Source organism: Diuraphis noxia, unplaced genomic scaffold, assembly GCF_037042655.1.
Source record: "Diuraphis noxia isolate RWA-SAM2 unplaced genomic scaffold, SU_Dnox_SAM2 contig0002, whole genome shotgun sequence".
NCBI lineage: Eukaryota > Metazoa > Arthropoda > Insecta > Hemiptera > Aphididae > Diuraphis > Diuraphis noxia.
Genome location: NW_028301712.1, coordinates 70,763,033 through 70,784,954, shown reverse-complemented (window position 1 = coordinate 70,784,954; position 21,922 = coordinate 70,763,033). Strand labels below are relative to the sequence as shown.

The window sequence follows — 21,922 nt, the reverse complement described above, 5'->3', positions numbered from 1 at the left end:
TCATGCCCATATTGAGATAAAATAGATAAAAAACTGTATATAGTCTAAATATAATATACCTTGGGTCCTCAAGACCTCAATATTTAATATAACTATACTAACTATATACAATGGTTGGAAGTAGTGTCGCTACAATTAGCGCAAAGAAGCACGCTACTTTAGTTGTAGTGATTAACATTGCGTCACTATAATATACACTTTGTAGCGAAATATTATAGCTTGTTATAAATATACGGTCAGCAAAAGCAAAAATTTTCATTATTTTATCGTTACTCCAACCTATTTCATGATCATTAAAATATTATTATGACGGCTTATTTTTGTTTTGAGTTTTGTCATAAAGATACATTAGAAACATTGAATAAACCTGTCTTCCGAAAATACAAAAAATAGTGGTTGGCATTAAAAAATAATGATTTAGTGAATATCTTAATAAATCAAGAAAATGCTTTTAAAAAAGTAATACACTTAATTTAAACAATAGTGTTAGAAATAGCCCACAACATTTTCAAAAAAGTGGTTTTGGCAATAACAAGCTACTTTTTTGAGGAGAGCAGCAGTAGCTTATTTAGCATGCTGCAAAAAAACAGTAGCTTCCCGGACCACTGACTATCTATCATAAAATCCAAGAGAATTGGGCAAAAATTCTAGAGACACTATACCTATCTAAGCAATTTAAGACATTTATCTGTTGTTAATAATAAATTGTAAATCAAAGTTGCAATCTAATAATGGAAATAAATTTATTAAATAGTTTTCACTATTTGTATTTGTATAACATTTATCTAAAGTTTATATTTACCATGAATAAATATTTATTTTTTTAATTCTAAATGTAGGTACTAAAATATTTTTAATTTAAATTATTATACCAATTTAATCAAACTGATACACATCAACAACTTTAATTAAACATTTGAAGTTCTTTCAGTATTCAACTAAAATATGTCAATATATTAAGACTTTAATACTATTATGCCGTAATATTAATTTAAGATTCTGAGCAGAGCATATGTATTGATTTTACAATGATATCTATTTTTTTTAAATTTTGTGTGTTTACAATAATAGTAGTTGAAATAATGCTCTGATTTTCAACTTCAGTATCTTTTGCAATGACAAATATATTTTTGATGTAATTGAAAGATTTAAATTCCAAGTAGTTTTCAAAAGGCAGGATAAAAAAAAAAAACAATTTAAGGGAAAACAGGAATTTTTACGCTAAATTTAAAAAATTAGCAAAAAACCACAATAATTTCTTACGAGTGTCTGTAATCTATAAATCATGAAAATTTGCAAATTATTGAGGTCTAAAAATTTAAAAAATTTTTATTTTTTATATTAGAATATTTAATACAAGTTTCCTCTTAAATTCTAAAAATGTTTACAAAAAAGTCAAATAAAATTATTATGATCATTTGAAGTTCAAATTTTTACAACATTGAATATTCACTTGATTTTTCATGGAGCAATTTTCTTATTATGTCGTAATTTAATAACGAATAATCAAAGAGCCGAAGATACTTGAAATTCACAGTATATTACTATATTATGTTTATTTTATCATTTTCTATTCTTGGAAATTTTCATAATGTTTTGAATTGTTTGAATTATTTATGAAATTTTAAATTTTCATTAACTCTAATAAAATATTATTCGTTGGGTCGAAAGCTCGAAAGTCTAATACGAGAATTTTACCAGCTTTTTTATATTGTATTTATTTTAATAAGGTTCAAAAGTTTAATTAAAAAAAGTGTTACTTTAATTGACATAATAAATGTCAAATGGAACCAATTAACACTTGTAGGTTAATAGATACAAAATATTCATTGAAATACCTATCATATTGTGCAATAGGAAATATGAAATGACACACTCAAAAAATATGTAAAATATTTAGAAGTCATAGATAATATATAATCTATGTAAGAAGTACATTAACTGTCCTAGCAGTAATGCATTTAAAATGTTTTTCCTTAAGAGAAGTTGACTAAGCTTATAAGAGAAGTTGACTAATGACAGGCAGTTATAGATGATCTTGTTTTTTTGTAATTTAAAAATTATTGTAAGTGTTCCTATAATGATTAGTACCTACTGTATTATTGATTATATAAATATCGGCAATCGCCACCAATTGTCTGGGATTTCATTTCATTTCTAGAAATTGTAAGTATGATGTATTTATTGTTTTGTCATCAATCGTACACTGTACAGATAAATTTTATTTGTGTTAAATATTACCCATATTGATAATTGATTCAATCAAGTATCAACTGTAGCCTATACTCTTTAGTTAAAATAGGTATAACCATTAACTCATAAATTACCAGAGTCCAGTTTATCTAAAGTAGGTATAACCATTAACTCATAAATTACCAGAGTCCAGTTTATCTAAAGTACATAATCATCGTTACTTGGAAATAAAAAAATTTACAATAGAAATTTTTAGTTATTTACATTAAATACATTAATTAGATAAAAAAAAATAGTTTGAAATACTGAATACATTTATTTCTTTGGAGTACCTAGGATCAAGTACAAAGCCCTTTAAATAACCATCATATTAAATCATATTTGTGCAGTTTGAAAAGTACTTATTACCGATTAAAGAATAATAACATCATATTTCAAGTTTTATTGAACCTAAAAATAAATCTTGACCCTAGTTATTGCAACATAGTAATATACAAACAATATCAATTATGTACTGTATTGAGATTACACCCAGATTTGTTGATTCTATCTCTATTTTACATGTGTGTAATAGTAAATTTATACTCTTTTCACTTCAGTGTTCTGCAGATCTCAACTAGCTTAGTTAGTTTTTAAGTATATTTGAATTAAACTCAGAATTATCATACATAAATTAGTTAAATGTAATAATATCTGATTTTTTTCAATACATACATTTTATGAGTTATGAACCTTAAAACAACATACCTAGTGCCTAGTGCCACCTTAAAAAATTGTAGTAATGGAATGTTATTTACTGCTCAGTATCTACGAATGAACAACAATGAATATTACGTAAGTATAAGTAACAGTATACAATAAACATTATCCAATAACACCTAATTAACAATAAAATCCTTGCACACTTTGAAGTATTTCGTATTTTTTCGACTCATGGATACAGTTCATGTTCATAAACTAAGATAAAGTAATTTATTAGCTTCGAGTCAGTAAGAAGTCTGAAGTAGTAGGTACCACATAACAAAAATAATAGTGAATATTACAATAACCATTTAATATATTTTGTGCAATAGATACCATGACAAAATATGTATTCACTATACATACTTTGTCATGGGAGATACATTGTTTACAGTCTAAACCATGGCGGACATCGATAAGTAAACCATTATAGCGTTTAATAAAAACGTAATTTTCCACTAAATAAAGCAAAATTAGTTAAATCTTATGTCTGAACTAAATTTATAAATTAATTGGCCGAAGTAACAAATAATGTCATAGCGTTTTATGTCTCTATGGTCAATAGTCTTTAACGACCAAGGCTTTAGATAAAATTATTAAAATTCTATCAAAACTCTAAACTCTAAAGCCGCACTCAAAAAGAATACAGAAACAAATAAGAAGTATTTACTATTTAGTAATGAAGAAATGAACTAATGAAATGAATTAACGATAAAAATAAAAAGATTGATAACAAACGTTAATAATGATAGGACCATTATTTGACGAGAAACGTACCGTAAACAAACATGTGCATAAATTAACTCGATGTTTAAATATTATACTGTGAATATATAAATCGAGACAATCGAGTTCGGTTGCAAGTCAATGGACGCTATTAACTCGGCAATCAATCGTTTATGTTTCGCATACATTTCACGATTAATGATTATTCACAATATAATTTACACTCTACAGTTATACACCCGAGAGTCGATAAACACAATCGTCGACCGACTATCATGAAAATTTCAAGTTTCAACGACTACCGGACTGCCGTATAACTAATTACCCGCAGTTCGAATAGAGAGAGAGAGAGAGATAAAAATAAAGACTTGAGAGACGCTTTTCGCCATTTCCATGTGATAGTGATAACAGAATCATGAATAATAATAATAATATTATATGGATAACCAAACAAATGACAAATGTGTCAACGGAGAAGAAATTGATAATCTCTTAAAACTATTTTAATTATTTATGCTGTCTGTTGGCGGAAAACTGGAAAATTATTCCGATGAAAACAATTTCCAGACGAACATATTTTAATTTACAAGTAAGTAACACTCAATATAATTTGATAATTATGATAGATGTCTACATATCCGTCCTGTACTCTGCGTATATCTAATACGTATTTTGGTTTATACTTTTTCGTAACATTAAATCATCATTCAGATACGTGCATTTAAAAACTGTTCCTTACACAATTATTAAAATAAATCAAACCTTATTCAACCAGAATGTATTAATTATATAAATAATGTTTAAATTAAAAATATCTTTAATATTTACAGATTTAATAATTAAATCTTCTACCTTGTTATTCAAATTTATGTGTTCATTAGTTTACTACATAATATGCTTTGAAAATTTATAATTGCTCATGTTGTATAATATAGTTATTTTGTATCCTCCTTAAACAATATAATATTATGAATGTATATCGTTCGGAACATTCTAAACGTATAACGCTTATCATTCTGGAATATAATCAATTTTTAACATTAAACCTGATATTAGTTTAAACGGTTAAAAATTTAACAAAACAAAAATTGATCTTGTTATAAAAACAAAACATTACATATAAACAGTATTATGAACAAATCAATTAGTTAGTTACGTTGCAGTACCCAAGATATAGTACATAAAAACAGATTTCAGTTTGGGCTTGAAAGCATGACTAAATAAATATGTGTGATCTCAACTTTATGATACGCATATCACCCTTGCCTCGTCTATCACTAGGTTCTCCGCATCTTTTATATTTTATTAACATTGTCGACAAATGAAATGCAGATAACTAAGAGCAATAGTTCTGTGTATAGAGTAGTGCAAATCGGCGGAAAACTGTTTTTTTGTAATCATACTTATTTATTTAGTCGTGGCTTGAAGTGCCTTACTTTATATCCATAGGTATAATTATTATCTAGTAGAAATCAAGATATTGTTTTGCTCTATGTTTTGAGCTGTATTTATTATATATTACAACATATTTATCTTGATTATCATTATTTTTGTATATGTATGTAATTACTAACTAGTTACCTATTCATATACTTATACTGCATAAGAGTAATTAAAGTTATACACAAGTATAAATAAGTTGTATTAACTTGACACTAATGTTTACAATTCTACTACAAAACTTTGAGTATGTAGTGTTTTTATGTGTCGATGTATTATTGTTAAATTATTTGAAAGGTAAAACTCTGTCGCCTCTTACCTCAGCTATGATAGGTAAAAAATATCTCGAAAAAAAAATTATACAAGATATACCAATGCTTTACCAATTGCTTATGCTTGTAATGGGAACTTATAGCTACATCACTTTGCTAAATTAATGTAACATTTTAATACATTATTATAATTTTGTGGTGGTACAATCTTAAACTTATTTTGTTTTTTTACTGATTGTAACATTTTAATATATTTTCCAGATTTTACCGAAGTTGAGTTGGTGAACTGTTATTATTTTCATAAAGCGCTGAAGCAGTAAGTTCATCACATTAATCATAACAAAAATCTCATCATTGTCATATACCTTTGTCAATTGTTTGTTTATACCGTTTAATAACATGAATATGTTGAAAATGTGCACTTAAAAAAGATTCTCATTAGATTTAATTGTAAAATATGTCGTTATTATGATTTTAACAAGCAACACAAATACAATGAATAGTTCAGGGCAAAGTAATGAATCTGTAAGTAAAGTCTGTGGTGATCTTCTAAGCAGTTCTGCATGGAGTGCTGTTATTCATCAACCAGCACATGATTCTGATTTAGAAGATTTGCCTTCAACAGTTGATATGGATGCTATTAAAGATCCTATTCAGACATCGCATAATACTATAACTAACCAAGTGGTAGATTTCTCTGAATCAGAGTCAGAATCTGAAACTGAATCTGAAAAAGAAAAATATTGCACTAAAAAATTTGGTTACTCTTCAGTGGATGATGATAACATTGATGACTCATCTGATACTTCATTATCATCATATGTACCTTGGTCAAAGAGGAAAGAACTGGACAAACAAAAAAGAACTAAAGATTCGGTAGAATCACATTCTCATTCGAGTTCAAGTTCTAGTGATGAATCTAGCTCTTCTTCTAAATCAGCGCATTTTGTGAAGCAACCAATTTATGATGGAACTTCTAGTGATGGATCAAAAAAAAAAGAGTTTTGGCAGGAAGAACCAAAAAAAACATTTTCTTCGAGTTCAGAACTAGAAAAGCTTGAAAACTTAGAACCAGAACATTTGCAAGTTATTAATCAAGAAGACTTAGCTGAAATTTTATCTGATGTTCAAAATCAAAGTTTCTCTACTGGATTTGATGATGTTCAACCAAAAAATTTAAGTGACAGTAGCGACTCAAGTGACATGGAAATCAAAGATTGTGTCGTGAATGATGCAATTATACGTTTAAATAATTCTTCTGAAGATGAAAACAAAAAACCAGCTTATTCGTCCAAATTGTTAAAAGATTTTGTGGAGAAAACAGAAAGCGTAATACCAAAACCTAATTGCAAAACTAATTCATTAGAGAACAAAACTGTTAATGGTAAACAAAAGGAAAATGTTATAAAAAGAGGCAGAGGAAGACCAAAAGGTGCAATCGCAACAAAAAGTGATAAAGTAAATACAAACACACAAAATGCTTTACCTAAATTGTCAGCTAATTTTAAGCGTGGACCTGGTCGTCCTAAAAAAATGCCTCCTCTTTTGGAACCAAATAGTCCAACAACAAAGAGTTTAGATTATGATCCTCCTAAAGAAATTAAAGTTCATAAAAAAAAGAAAAAGAGTAAAAAAAAGAAAAAAAAGCGTAAGAAGACATTAAATCCAAAATTTATTGCTGAAATGGAAAATCTGGTTACTTTATTTATTCAATGTTTAAATATATCAAAAATCTCAGAAAGTATTAGAGGTAAATCTAGCTCATTGAAATCTAAACAAAGAGACAGATCTGGTAAAAAAAGGAAAATTGATAAAACAAGTTACAGCGATAATGATATTGATAAAAAAAGAAAAAAAGGATCTCCAGATACTTCAAGAGATTCTGAAACTACTAATGATCAACGACTACCATTAAAAAAACGTCATTATCATATAACATCATCAACAGGTGCTGGTGTTACATATGTTGAAGATGTATCTAGAGATGAAAATTCTGGTAGTGAATCTGATAAGCAAATCAAAACAGTAAAGGTAAAGTCTGAAGTTAAGAAAAAGTCAGGCTTACGAAGTAATTCTGCAATTCCAGAAGTTAAAGCAAAAGATAGTGAAAAAAGAGATGAACCTAAACCAAGGAAACCTCCTGCTGGCGTATTTGTACCAACTGTTGAAATGCCAAGTTTACAACTGAAAAAAAAGGTAGATGAAACTAATGTTAAAAAAGTGAAATTAGTTAAACCTGAAAAAGAAAGTCCAATTGGAAAATTAAAGAAAAGAAAAAAATGTATAAACCGAACTGGGTTTCCAGTAAAGAAAAAAAAGAAGAAACGTCCAGACCTTGTAGTGTCTGATGATATATGTATTAAACATAAAGTTGTTGAACCACGGCCGAAAAGTGAACAAATTGAAATTACTCCAGAAAGGAGAAGTATCCGTGCAGTTGTTCTTAATAAGTTAAAAGATAAAAAGAAAGATGAAAAAGAGGATAGTGATGCATCTAGTGTAAGTTTACCTAAGAAACCTAAAATAGACCCTACCATTGAAGTAAAATCTCAAAAGAAGAAGCCCGATAAAAAGCATTCAATACAGTCTTGGAACTATAGAAAGTTAAAGACAAATGTTTATTATGATTTTAAACCAATTTGTACTTATGAAGCACAAGCATGTAATTGTGTAGTACCAACTGAAGGTAAAGGTTGTACAGATGATTGTATAAATAGAATGATATTCGCTGAATGTTCACCTGAACTTTGCCCATGTAAAGAAAAATGTTCCAATCAACGTCTACAAACACAACAGTGGGCTCCCGGCTTGGTTAAATTTATGACTGAAGAAAAAGGTTGGGGAATTAAAACTACAGAAGAGGTCAAAAGTGGTGAATTATTATTGGAGTATGTCGGTGAAGTTGTAAGTGAACAAACATTTAAAGATAGAATGACATCTATCTATAAAAATGACGTTCATCATTATTGCTTAAAACTAGATGGAGGGTCAGTTATTGATGGTCATAGAATGGGTGGTGAAGCAAGATTTGTAAATCATTCTTGTGAGCCTAATTGTGAAATGCAAAAATGGAGTGTTAATGGATTATTTAGAATGGCATTGTTTGCTCTTCGTAAAATACAAAAAGATGAAGAATTATGTTACGACTATAATTTTTCCTTATTTAATCCAGATGAAGGCCAATCATGCAAATGCAAGTCTCTAAAATGTAGAGGTGTAATTGGAGGAAAAACCCAAAGGATTACCATAAGATCCCCCAGTGTTTCAAAACATTTACCAACTAATAGAAATCGTTCAAGGAAAGCTGCTCCTAATACTAATACTTCACCTAAAAAATCTTTATCTATTGTTAGTATACAACAAAAACTAGTGTCAAACGCACCTATTGTAATCAGTAATGAAGATAAAGAATTAATATTTCTACATAAAATTTGTTTGTATAGAAACCTTATAAAAATTGAAAAAATAAGGAAAAAACGAAGAGGAAAAGATAATAAACCAAAACAAACTGAGGTATTTAGAGCACAAATGAATGCCCTAACTAATAGTTGTTCGGTACGAACCAGAAGACTAGCAACTGCTCAAAATGATCCTGAAATGGAAAAAAAGGCTAAGTTGGCCACAATATTTAAGCAGCTTTTTGACATAATATGTAATGCTAAAGAAGAAACAGGTGAAATACTAGCTACACCATTTATAACATTACCATCTAAACGTAGAGTTCCAAATTACTATCAAAAAATATCAGAACCTATTGATTTGACAACGATTGCTAATAATATTGAAGTAGGTGTTTATGATACTGTAATTGCATTTGATTCAGATATTTTGAAATTGCTTACAAACAATATGAAGTATTATGGGCGAACTTCAGATTTAGGTGTAATATCCACTCGTTTACGTAAGATTTATAATTTAGCCAAAATAGAATTTGTACCAAAAATTGAAAGCATTCTAGAAAAACCTATTCCAGAAGCTTTTATAGCAGAGAAAAATAATCCTGGTGGTGATCAAGATGATGTGGTACGGTGTATTTGCGGTTTGCACGAAGAAGAAGGTACAATGATTCAATGTGAACGTTGTTTAGTATGGCAACACTGTGATTGTATTAAAGCAGATCCTGCAAAAGTAGAACATTACTTATGTGAACGTTGTGATCGCCGAGAAGTTGACTATGAAATACCATTACCTACACCACCGAGCTATGCTGAACCCTCTGAAGTTCATTATTTAACATTAATAAGAGAAGATTTACAAATTCGAGTGAATGATACAGTTTATGTACTTAGAGATATAACAAATCCTGAAAGTGGTAAATCACATTCTTATAAAACCATAAAAAATTTCAAGTATTCAGATTGTGATATATTTAGAGTAGAGCGGTTGTGGAAAAATGAAACGGGTGAGCGTTTTTCTTTTGGACATCATTATCTTAGACCGCATGAAACATATCATGAACCGACTCGCAAATTTTACCCTAATGAAGTTGTCAGAGTCCCAATCTATGAAAAAATTTCATTAGATCTTATTATGGGTAGGTGTTGGGTTCTTGATCCTTCTACATATAGCAAAGGTTATCCAATTGGCTCTGAACATAAACATCTATATATATGTGAGTATAGAGTTGACAAATCTGCAAGAATGTTTTCAAAAATGAATAAGTCAAAAAATCCTCCAATTTGTACCAAAAGTTATGCATTTGAAAAGTATGATAAAAAATTGAAATTAGCAAGAACATTTGCACCTCATGGTCTTATGGTAAAAGTGACTAATTGTTCTACAACTCCTCGGCCAAAACATATAGAAACTATTCAATCTTCAAAGAAATTATCTAAAGCTCAATTTTCAATTAAAAAACAAAGGTTGGATACACTTCTAACAAAATTGTTGTCCAATTTACCAGAAGAGGAAAAAGTTGATATTACATATTTACTTGAACCCGGTAGAAGACATAGAAAAAAACCTTCATTCTTAGAATTATAGTAATTAAGGATTATTCTACTGTTATTATAGTTATAAAGTGGTAAAGTTAATTTTAATTCTAAGTTATTCACAATTTTATTTTGTAAATAATTAAATTAAATTTATCTTGAACACTCTTTACATTCGTATAATTTTATTAATATAACTACTTAATTAACTATTTATTTTTTATATTTAATTTATAAAATCAAAATGAACTGTGATTTTGTTAAATTGCAAAATGTGATGTATTGTTTGAAATGAATTGTTATATTCTCATTTTATATACCATTAAAATACTTAAGTTAATAGCTGAGTTATTACCATTTGTAAAACAATATTTTTAATGTGTTCTTAATTGTTATTGGTTTTTATATTTATTATTAATTTAAATTTATAAGTATAATTTACAAAGTATTTTTTTATTAAAAAAAAAGACTTGAATTGTAAGTTTAAAATATAAGACATAATTTAAAAATTGTATATTAAATATTTTAACTGTTAATACACGCGTATGCTTATGTATTGAAACATATTTATGCATTTTATTAATTTTATTTTGTTTTAAATAACACTAATACAAGGTTTAATTATTATTACACAATCAGATTGGTTAAGTTAGATAGGTGTACATTTCACTCCAGTCCATGATATAAAAAAAATCAAAATACTGACTTTGGAAAATGAGCCAATATGAAATATTTCTGATACTTGCCTGATCCAAAATCTAAATGTAAAAATGTTTATGGGCAAAATAATTATGCCTAATGTTATGTTTTAAACTCATCTAATTATTAGGTTAATCGAATGCTTCCTTTTCACTGTTCATTCAAATTAAAAAATAAGATGAGAAAAATTTATATTTATTGATTGATAGACTCTAGGTGCGTACAATATTTCAATATATATCATATAAGTTGTTAAATTAATATATGATACATAGCTCTTATATATATATATATACATATATATAGGAAGATAAGTTATAATCACTGTAATAAATCCAAGCATAAGAAAATAGTTGTTAATCGTTATTGTTTAGCTGAATTAATTTTTATCGTTCAACTGATAAAGATACTTAAGCGATTATTTCATATTGGCTCATACCTTTGCTCATATTCTACTATCAATAATTTCACTATTTAATTACTTACAAAAAAACACAAAGAAAAGTAATGTGAGACATTTTTACTAACCAAGAAATGTATTTATTGATAGGGGTTTCTAGCATTATGTGTTTTGTACAGGATAAAATTGAATGGAGCTGCGTCATCGAGGTAATAGGTCCGACAACATCCAACAAATGGAAACGTTTCAAATTGATGAAAAATCCAGCGATACTAAAGATGAAGCCGTCAGAAATCGAAAATGTCTCCCAGCCGTACCGACTCTCTTAGGTTCATTGGCAGTATTGATAATTTTAAACGTGTTTGTATATTACATGGACAACAAATTACCCAATGTCGAAACAAATAATAATTCGACCAATAACTATTTTGACGGTAAACGCGCCATGTCCACATTAATTAAACTTGCGGATTTAGGTCCGAGACCGGTTGGTAGTTATGCGAACGAACGACTAGCTTTTGATCTCCTAAAATCCGAAATCAATGATATCAGAAACGAAGTGGGCAACGTGTACGACATCGAAATGCACAATCAAAAAGTCAATGGTTCGTTTGTTCTAAACATGAAAAATTGGATGTATTTATTGAGTTACGAGGACTTAAAAAATGTGGTCGTCAGGATAGATCCCGGACAAGGTGCGACGGACGCCGTTTTGTTGAATTGCCATTACGATACGGTTCCGGCCGGGCCCGGGGTCAGTGACAACGGTGTGAACTGTGCCGTGATGGTGGAACTGTTACGGATCTTGGCGAAAACCCCGAGTCTCAGGAGACCAATAATTTTTTTGTTCAACGGCGGCGAAGAGATCATGCTGCAGGCCAGCCACGGGTTCGTCACTCGACATCCGTGGTCATCGAGCGTGAAGCACGTGATCAATCTGGACAGTTGCGGAGCGGGTGGCCGAGAGATATTGTTCCAAACCACCAAGCGGGACTCGTACCTGGTAGACCTGTACGCCCGCACCGCGCCCCATCCGTACGGACAAGTGATTGGCGAAGAACTATTTCAATCGGGCATTATACCGTCGGACACGGACTTCAGGATATTCAGGGATTTCGGAAACGTGTCCGGCCTCGATCTGGCGCATTACAAAAACGGCTATGTCTATCACACGAGACACGACGATCTAGACCGAATCGAACCGTCCGTGTTGCAGAACACGGGCGAAAACTTGCTAGCGCTCGCCAAAGCGATGTCCACGCACAACGCGAGCACGAACAGCACCAGATCCAAGTACGTGTTCTTCGACGTGTTCGGCGTGTACATGTTTTCCTATACGGAACTCTCGGGGGCGTTCGCCAACTTCATAATCGTGCTGTTGTCCTTCTTCTCGATTTTCCTGTCGCTAAAATTCACCACGGTCGGGATGAACCGCCGCGAGTACAGCTTGCACCTGTTGACGGCCATCGTGAGTCCCGGTTGCACGATCGTGGCGGCCGTATTGTCGTGTCTGCTGGTGGCGTTCGCGCTGGATCGGCACGGGTGTTCCATGAGCTGGTACACTAACCGCGCCAACCTGCTGGTGTACTTCGGAACGGCGACATGGTCCATATTGACCGTGGCGGCTTACTACCCAAAAATCCGGTCCAGGACCGATGCGGAATGGACCGTGACGATGCTCAACGGCGTTCAGCTGTTCTGGACGACGCTGCTGTTCGTCGCCACCATGGCGAGTCTGCGTTCCAGTTACCTGTTCGCGGTCATGGTGCTTTGGCCGTCAGTCGCCAGCTGCACGTTGGGCATACTGAACGCCGGCCGGACGCCAGCTGTCTGGATAGCGGGATACGCGGCGTCGCTGTTGGTGCCCGCTGCGTTCGTTCTGTACCTGACGCAAATGTTCGCGTCGCTCTTCGTGCCGATCTCCGGACGCCTCGGGCCCAACATCAACCCCGACTACGTGATCGGCACGCTGATGGCCATGTCTGCGTACGCCACTGTCGGCCACCTGGCGCCGGCCATCGCGCTAGTGAACAGGCCTCGCCCCGTCTTGGCCGGCCTGGGCGCCGCGATTCTGCTGACGGCCGTGGCCATCGTGGCCGTTCGGCCCATCGGGTTCCCGTACTCGAGCACCAAGACCGAGCAGCGGATCGATCTGATACACACGCGACGCGCGTTCCGCGACTTCGGCGGTGACGTCCGGCACAACGATTCCGGTTACATGATCGTCAACTGGGACCGGCAGGGTCCGCGAACGGTCGCGGACCATGTGCCGAACGCGACCCTCATCGATTGCGTCAGCGAACTGATGTGTGGTTCACCGGTGACCGGGTCGTTGGCGTATCACACCCATTGGCTGCCGGGTCGGCCGGTGCCGCCGTCTCAGCGGTCCGAGGCCACGGCCACGGTGGTCGTAAACGAGGACGACGAGCGACGGCGACGGATCGCGTTCAACGTAACCGGTCCGGAGAGGGTGAACGTGTACGTCAGCCCCTATCCCGGTACGCGGTTAAAGTCGTGGAGTTTCGAGGGAGAACCTAAAGTGACCACCAAGTGGATGGGAAACGACGTGTACGTAATAAAGCACTCGTCGGGAGCGGGTCGCGCGGCAGGCGGCCTCCAAAGTGTGTGGAGCTTTTGGTTGGAACACGAATGCGACCGTGGCTTCAACGAAATGTCGCTCAACGTCACCTTGGCGTACAGTTGGGTGATACACAAGGACTTGGTGTTGGACGACGAATTCAGTACGTTCGTCGACTCGTTTCCGAGATGGGCGCACGTCAATATTGCGGTCGCCAGCGTAGAAGCTTTTGTCTACTAAATCGATTATCTTTGGGCTCGAATGAGTATTATTACACATATCGTCATAATATTGGGTAGGCATAATAGGATTCCTATTAATCTACTTATTGTATCAAAAAAGTATTTTTCACTTTTAACCTTTTTCAGCTCAATTGAAATATAATATTAAATGCCTATACATAGTTACCTAATCAATTATTAATATTAATATAATATTGTATAATAGGTAATAGTTATAAATTATAATTTATAAAGATATATCTTATACCAAATAGATCATTGGATCTTCGGTTGTATCGATGATGACGTATTATTAAACAATTTGGTAAATTGTCTAATAATAATATTTTAAATGCGTGTGGTGTGATGGTGAAATTGCATTTATTATAGGTAATATTATATAATTGTGTTATTTATTAATATTTTTTTAACTTTTGAATACCTACAAGAATAATATGTATAATTTTTGATCAAAATATATTTAATAAATTATTTATTAATTGTTTTATACTTATGTCTGAAAAAATAATTTATGGTAACTTGTTACCTATTAAATTTTATCTGGTGGAACAACTTTAATTTTAGTACATAATTATTCATTGTAACCTAGACTACATGTCTACGTGTTACATATTAAGGTATATATTATGCTAACCTTTGCGGCTTTGCCATATATATATATAGGCATAACTTATAGACAGTGTCGTTTAAGCAGTACACATGACTGACAAATATTTTCATACAATTTTTTTTATAAAAAATATTAAATAATAATATTGCAGGGCTTCGTAATGATATTACATCAAATGACGTATTTAATACCTTTTTTTTGTATTAAGACATTTAACAATCTATTACTATATTATTGCAATAAGCAAATTTGATACTTACAATAAGATTAAAATAAAATGAGTAACTTGTATAGAGGAAGAAACCGATTGGTAATACCTCTTTTAATCATTGAATAGGTCTTTATACTTTGTGTCATTTACGTTTTAGTCTACGTGGTGGATTTTTTGAGAGGGTGGCGCCATATATGTATATGAGATATTAAAATATTTGTATGCGTTTTTAAATTTTGGTGGAACTGTGGAATCGTAATACATATTATTATAGGGCTATAGACTATTTGTTTTAATATAATATGAATAGTGTAGATACCTATATACATTTGATAATATATCAAATAACTAATAAATAATATAAGCTAATATTTATACCTATTAGTACCTACCAATCTTAATAGAAGATGGTGCAATAATTAATTGTGTCATTACTCTTTATCAATTAATTCATTCTTTTATATTATTTGTTTAACTGTCATGAACTCTAAAAATATTTGATCCATTTATTAAAATAATATTTTTCTTATATTAGACACAAACTAATTTCAATTGTTCAGTTCTTATTAACACTATAAATCGTATTGTAATGTTATCGAATTTTGCTTGAATACCTATATATGAGTACCGAGGTATTTTTCATATTTTAATCTTTAAGAAATATATTTTGTAAAACTTTTCAAAATATCTCTAATAGTACCCAATTGTAATTATTACCTATTATAAACTACAGTTTATAAAAAAAACAACTATATAAATTCAATCAGTTTCGCTGAAAGAATGATGTAAGGTAATAATATATTCCGGGAATTTTTTCATTAGGTCTGGGATTGTTATTCTTCAATTCGCTAATGTGTTGTGTGAACAATGTGAATGTTCAATGTTTTGAATTTTCATCACAGAATAAATTAAATTAATATTTAATGGTTTGAAATTTGAATGTAGAATTTAATATATTTGAATATTCGATGTCGGTTACTCGGTTGATAAGTGGATCATTCAGACTGATAATGTTTCCTTATCTTATTATTGTTTTTGTCCGCTCATCAATGACTTCAACTTTACAGTTTACAAACGTTGTGATTTTTGAAATGCACCTAGGCACCTATTTAAAAGTCAAAAGTTCAAAAGACTACGACAATTATTTGCATTCAAGAAAATATGTCCAAGAATGCACTCGACATTTTAAAACGCCAGAACAATATTACAAAGTTTATTATTCGAAGTTTGGAAACACAGATAAAAGATAAAAATTAAAAACCATTCCTACAATAGCCTTAATTGTATTGTTTTTTAATTGTCTGCAAGTTGCAGACTGCAACTATATTAAAATTGCGGTCCGTGGACGAAATGAATCATAATTCATATAATTTACCTATGAAACAATCATAGAAATTAGAAATACAGAATAAATCCGGTGACGAAACTCGTTTCATAAATAATAATTCGGGATGATGTCATCGAACGTTATCAGGATGAATTAATTTTTGTGTTATTTTCACTGTGATACTGTACGCTATAATCTTTTATTGTCTATTACAATATTATAATACTCTTTAAATACGACAGTGAACAGAACAATAGACTCCTTTCAAAAATATTATTCTTTAATCTTTTATAGTTATTAGTTTTCATCGTTCTATAAGAGTCAAATATTTCTTTTTATTGTGCTTAACTCAATACTGTTATAAATAATTTGTTCTTTTGGCCTTGAAATGGCAGGAATGGAAAGTATCCTTTTATGAAGACATTTTAGTTATATATAATATATTATAACTATCTGTTCCATCTGTCGTTGGCTGTGCCAAAGATTCACTGATTTTGACTTCTGATTTCTGATGTCTTGTCGTTAAAATTAACCAAATACTTGTTTGTCAAACATTTAAGGTCAGTCAAAATGTGATAAAGCTTGGCACCTTGGTTTCATTTTGAAGATGGTAATGTTTGAAAGTTGAGTTTGAGCATTTATTTATGGGCATGATTGTTGTAAATTAATACCTGAACAGGCTGAATATAGTTCCCAGCGTCGATCTACTGCTTTTTGGTATGTAAAAAACCTGTTTGAATGTCTATCTTACAGCGAATTGGATACAATTTACTATCGTCTGTATATTTGAGCGTCTAGCTGTAATTAATATTAATATCAATATCAATTAATACCTGAACAAGCTGGATATGGTATTCTGGTGTCTGTCCAGTGCTTTGTTGAAAGTTGGAGAGTCTAAAGTCATGTTTAAGTGTTTAGCTTTAAGTTATCATCAGTGTAAATCAATAATGGACTAGCCAATTTGCTTATGGCAGATTAAATTCAAAGTTCCACATCTGTTTGTTGTTTTTCTGTTATAAATCCTAAAACTCAATTTGCCAATACCTTGCCTATCTGGTTCTGTTAGTATTAGTATTACTTTTATAATTATAATTTTCCTTATTGAGTTGTGTAGATCATTTATTTAACTTGAAATTTGCGGTCAAAGAATTAGAAAGAAACTCCAAGAAATGTGAAAAAGAAGAAAAGGCCGAAAAATTAAAAACAAAGAAAGCTATACAAAAGGGGAATATGGAGGTAAATAATTTATACTTAATATAGTTATATTATACATTTTTTAATCTTTCATGATAATATGTACCTAACTAACCAAAATAAAAATCAAATAATTGATTATTAGGTTATAGTTTAATACTCAAGGTTTAATAAAGTGTATAAATATAAATTATATTCTAGAAATCAGTGGCGGTTTGAACTTTTTTTCCCTCGAATCACGTTTAATATTTTTACACCACCCACCCTAAAATATAGTTATTAGTAATAACTTATTACTTATTAGTTATTACTGTAGGTACATTATCTGCTGAGTACACATTACGGCTATATATTACATTTATTATTTATAATTTAATACTTAAATAATTACCAACCTGCAAAAATGGTCAAGTCTACCTTTTCCAACCATAAGACCCACCCACCCATTAATATTTTTGTGAATCACATGATTCAAATATACTCCCTTCGAGCCGCCACTGCTAGAAATTGTATTACTTATTAAATGTTTAATAATAATAAATACTTACGACTATGTATGAAAACTGCTCCATCTAGATAAAAATATACAACAGAAACTTACTTAATATTATAAAACAAATTTGTTTTAAATTGATTTTAAATATATTAATTATTTAAAGTTCCGAGCCCTGGACTAGTCATTATTGGTGTACCGTCAATTGCGTGTGATAATTTCAGCGCACGTTAATTGGGCGTGGAAATTATAGCGCACGACAATTAAGCGCATACGACATCTTGGCGTGTGACATTTTAACTCAACAAAATAACAAAATAATACAATAAAGATACAGCAAAAAAAATATTACACATATGCGAAGATTTTGAAAATCGACCACTCAATGAGTACTTACAAGGGATAGCTCACAATTTGAATTTAAATAAATGATTATAATATGATGTTTTTTTTATAAATGTTTGTATTTTTTTTTAAATTTTAAACATAATTTTAATTTAAATAAGTGATTTTTAAAATAATGTAATATGTAGGTATTTAACGTTTAGCAATATTTAATGATATTTTTAATATGATTTTAATTTGGTATTTTATTATATGTTTAATTAATTTGGTATATTTTAATAAACATGACGCGCTGACTTGTCTTGCGCTGAAATGTATACGTTGATTTGTCTTATGCTGATTTGTCTTGCGCTAAATATCACCGCTGAATTTTCGAGCGCTAAAATGACCGCGCTGAATTGTCATCGATCCAGTCATTATTATACTCAAACTAAATAGTTTAGTGAGCTTTGGTTATATTATTTTTATCAAAATATTGTTATGATACATTTTTCAATTTTAACATATAACATTTCATATATTTTTACAAACCTATTCTAATAAAGTAATTTTAAATACTATTGCTATTATTACAATATTAATACTGGAAAGTATATTCAAATACAATATGTTATTGTATAAAAATTCTACTTTAATTCCTTCAAATTATTGTAACCTTACAAATTGTATACTGTATACATATTATGTAACATTTAATCTTAAGAAAAATATCATGTAAAAATTAATGTCAGGCTAATATCCTAAGTTGTTGAAGCCACATTTTTTTCAAATAGAAAAAAAAATAATTCTAATCCATGAATTTCTAAATTGAATAACAAATAATTGAAAGTTAAGTCTAGATTTATTTGAATATATATATATTTAGTTTGAAATTTAAATAAACAATAATGTATACTAATTATTTTTAGGTTGCTCGCATACATGCTGAAAATGCTATAAGACAAAAAAGTCAATCATTGAATTATTTACGTATGAGTGCTAGAGTAGATGCAGTTGCTTCAAGAGTTCAAGGAGCTCTTACCACTAGAAAGGTAAGCTTAAAATATATGTATTTACAACACATATAATATATAATATATATATACACTTCAAAAATGATTTAAGAATTTTTACTGTGATTTGTTAAAATTAACGATTATGTAATATATTATATGAAACTCTTAATATAGAATATGTGATAAAATTATACTAAAATGGATATTTTTAAAAATTTAAATTTTTTTTAATGCTTTATCTCAAATATTAATGATTTTTTGTAAATTTTTCAATTCTTGTCTTATTTCTACTTCTGCTGACATTTATTTAATATTTTTAAAAAGTTTTTCTGTCATCACAATCTTTTATTTAGTGATTGTGTCATAATAATGCCCTGCATTCAACCCCCAACCTTGGAGGACCAGACTACTCTAACCATTAAACCACCTATTGTCAGGTTAAGGTTTTTTATTGTGGTGCATTGATATGTATGTACTGTTTAATGGGAATGGGTTTACTGTGCCTTAATTTTTTGTTACTTAATTATCTAAAAGAAGTGAATTTTAATTATAGATCATTTATGTCAAACTATAAAATATAACTTACTTTTCTAAAGTCTTGTTTGTGAAATATCAAATTCATCATTATTATAGTAGTTATTTCTACTTACTAAACTAAATGGAAGTACATATGAAACATCTATGTATTGACCCATTAAAAAAAATATTTTTAAGAAACACTCAGATAGGTACCATACCATATACTAATACAATGAAATGAATGTACTACCATTAAAAAAATTATTTTATAAAGCTTTTGTACTACATAATTAAAAATAAGAACAACTATACTTCGGCAAAATAGGCCATTGTGCTTAAAGTGAACAATATTTTTAAATGGTCATATTATTATTATCTAAGGTAGTAATCTAGTTTTTTATTAATTGAACTGGAATCACTTTAAATGGTGTTGTTAAACTGGTGTCGATAAGAACTGACTGTTAAATATTAGACTAACCACTAGTTAGCGTTAATGGACACTTTACCAGACGTTATGAGAACAACCCTAAATAACTTAACACTATTTATGTCTAAAAACAAATAATTTATTTTTAGAAATATTTTACGTATTCCATTGATTTCATTTTTATATACTATTTAAAACCAAAAAAGGTCAATGTCTCTAATAATGTTATTAATCCTTGTATATTACTTTGTTTTATTTATTGATGACTTTAACTTGTACGATACTTTGAAGAGTTTTAAAATATAATATGTAATGACTTTAGTCATCATCAGTAACATCTTAGTGAGTTTGTAATCACTAATAAAATACGTCATTTATAAGTATCATAAGTACTAATTCTTTAACTTCAATCATAGAACCATTATAATTATAATGTATTGAAATGTTTGAAAATATTAAAAAAAAAATGTTTATTTCAATATATCAATTAATAGCATATCTTACAAATAGATATTTGTTAGGTATTGATTTATAAATACAAATTAAATTAATTGTTTAATTAAAGCTGCTTATTGAATAGTTATTGCTTCTACGTAATAATATGTATAACAAAATCTTACAACATTTATTACTAACATTGGCTAATTTTGAAACTCTTATAAACAGTTTAAACAAAATAATAGCCCTTATAAAAAATTAGTTTTATTTTTTATGAAGTGATGCATAATGGAATGGTAATGAAATTAAATTGAGTTGAAAAATATAAACTTATCAAAAATAAAATAAAATACTATGTTTCAAATTTTTAATTTATTAGCCTTTAATCAATATTTAAATATTTAGGTAACTCAAAGTATGGGAGGTGTTGTTAAAGCAATGGATGCAGCAATGAAATCAATGAATCTTGAAAAAATTTCTTCATTGATGGACAAATTTGAAAACCAATTTGAAGATTTAGATGTACAAAGTTCTTACATGGATAATACCATGTCTCAAAGTACTACTACTGCTGTACCTCAAGGGGATGTTGAAAATTTGTTGCAACAAGTTGCCGACGAAGCTGGGTAAACAATTTATATATATCTCAAACACATATATACAATATACATGCGTGTTGTGTTTAAATATTTTATATCATAATCATATTTTTTAGATTGGAACTAAAATTAGAACTTCCTACTAATCCTCAAAGTATCAGTTCTTTATCTTCTACTACAACAGAACAAGATGAGCTTACTCAACGCTTAGCTCGTCTCAGACAAGCTGAATAAAAGAACAGACTCCAAGCCAATAACTATAATTTTAACTTAAATTTTTAGGTCAAACCGTTATAGAACTTATCAAAAGTTCTCATATTATTTTTATCTATTAAAAAAATTAAGTTTTCATAATATATTGTTTGAGAATAACCATCATCCTAAATATGCAAGATAAAAGTCTTTTTATTGTTTCTTTTGGATAAATATTGTCATCTTATTATTATAGTATTATAATTTTTATTTGCGTTATTTATTTATATATATTATACATAGTGTGGATTTTGTGTATTTATATAGTCATATATAATATGATTTTATTC

General features: G+C 30.3%; 2 protein-coding genes across 4 annotated transcripts; both read left to right on the top strand.

Annotated features, from left to right (window-relative positions):
- The first annotated feature begins 1,966 nt into the window (after window positions 1-1,966).
- LOC107173101 (endoplasmic reticulum metallopeptidase 1-like) lies at window positions 1,967-14,695 on the top strand. Of its 3 annotated transcripts, XM_089221660.1 has the most exons (3): window positions 2,293-4,249; window positions 5,634-5,688; window positions 11,582-14,695. In XM_089221660.1, exon 3 carries the CDS (start codon window positions 11,593-11,595, stop codon window positions 14,218-14,220), a length of 2,628 nt encoding a protein of 875 aa, XP_089077786.1. In that variant the 5' UTR covers window positions 2,293-4,249; window positions 5,634-5,688; window positions 11,582-11,592; the 3' UTR covers window positions 14,221-14,695. The 3 variants fall into 3 exon arrangements, with proteins under 3 accessions (XP_015378970.1, XP_089077786.1, XP_015378969.1); XM_015523484.2 differs by lacking the exons at window positions 2,293-4,249; window positions 5,634-5,688 and adding an exon at window positions 1,967-2,166; XM_015523483.2 differs by lacking the exon at window positions 11,582-14,695 and having other exon boundaries at window positions 2,877-4,249; window positions 5,634-11,572.
- A 1,420-nt stretch (window positions 14,696-16,115) lies between these two features.
- Window positions 16,116-21,842, top strand: Chmp1 (charged multivesicular body protein 1). The gene is made up of 5 exons (XM_015523444.2): window positions 16,116-16,774; window positions 17,485-17,606; window positions 19,311-19,433; window positions 21,187-21,407; window positions 21,497-21,842. The coding sequence occupies exons 1-5, from the start codon at window positions 16,759-16,761 to the stop codon at window positions 21,612-21,614; spliced, it is 600 nt and encodes a 199-aa protein (XP_015378930.2). The 5' UTR covers window positions 16,116-16,758; the 3' UTR covers window positions 21,615-21,842.
- The last annotated feature ends 80 nt before the right edge of the window (window positions 21,843-21,922 follow it).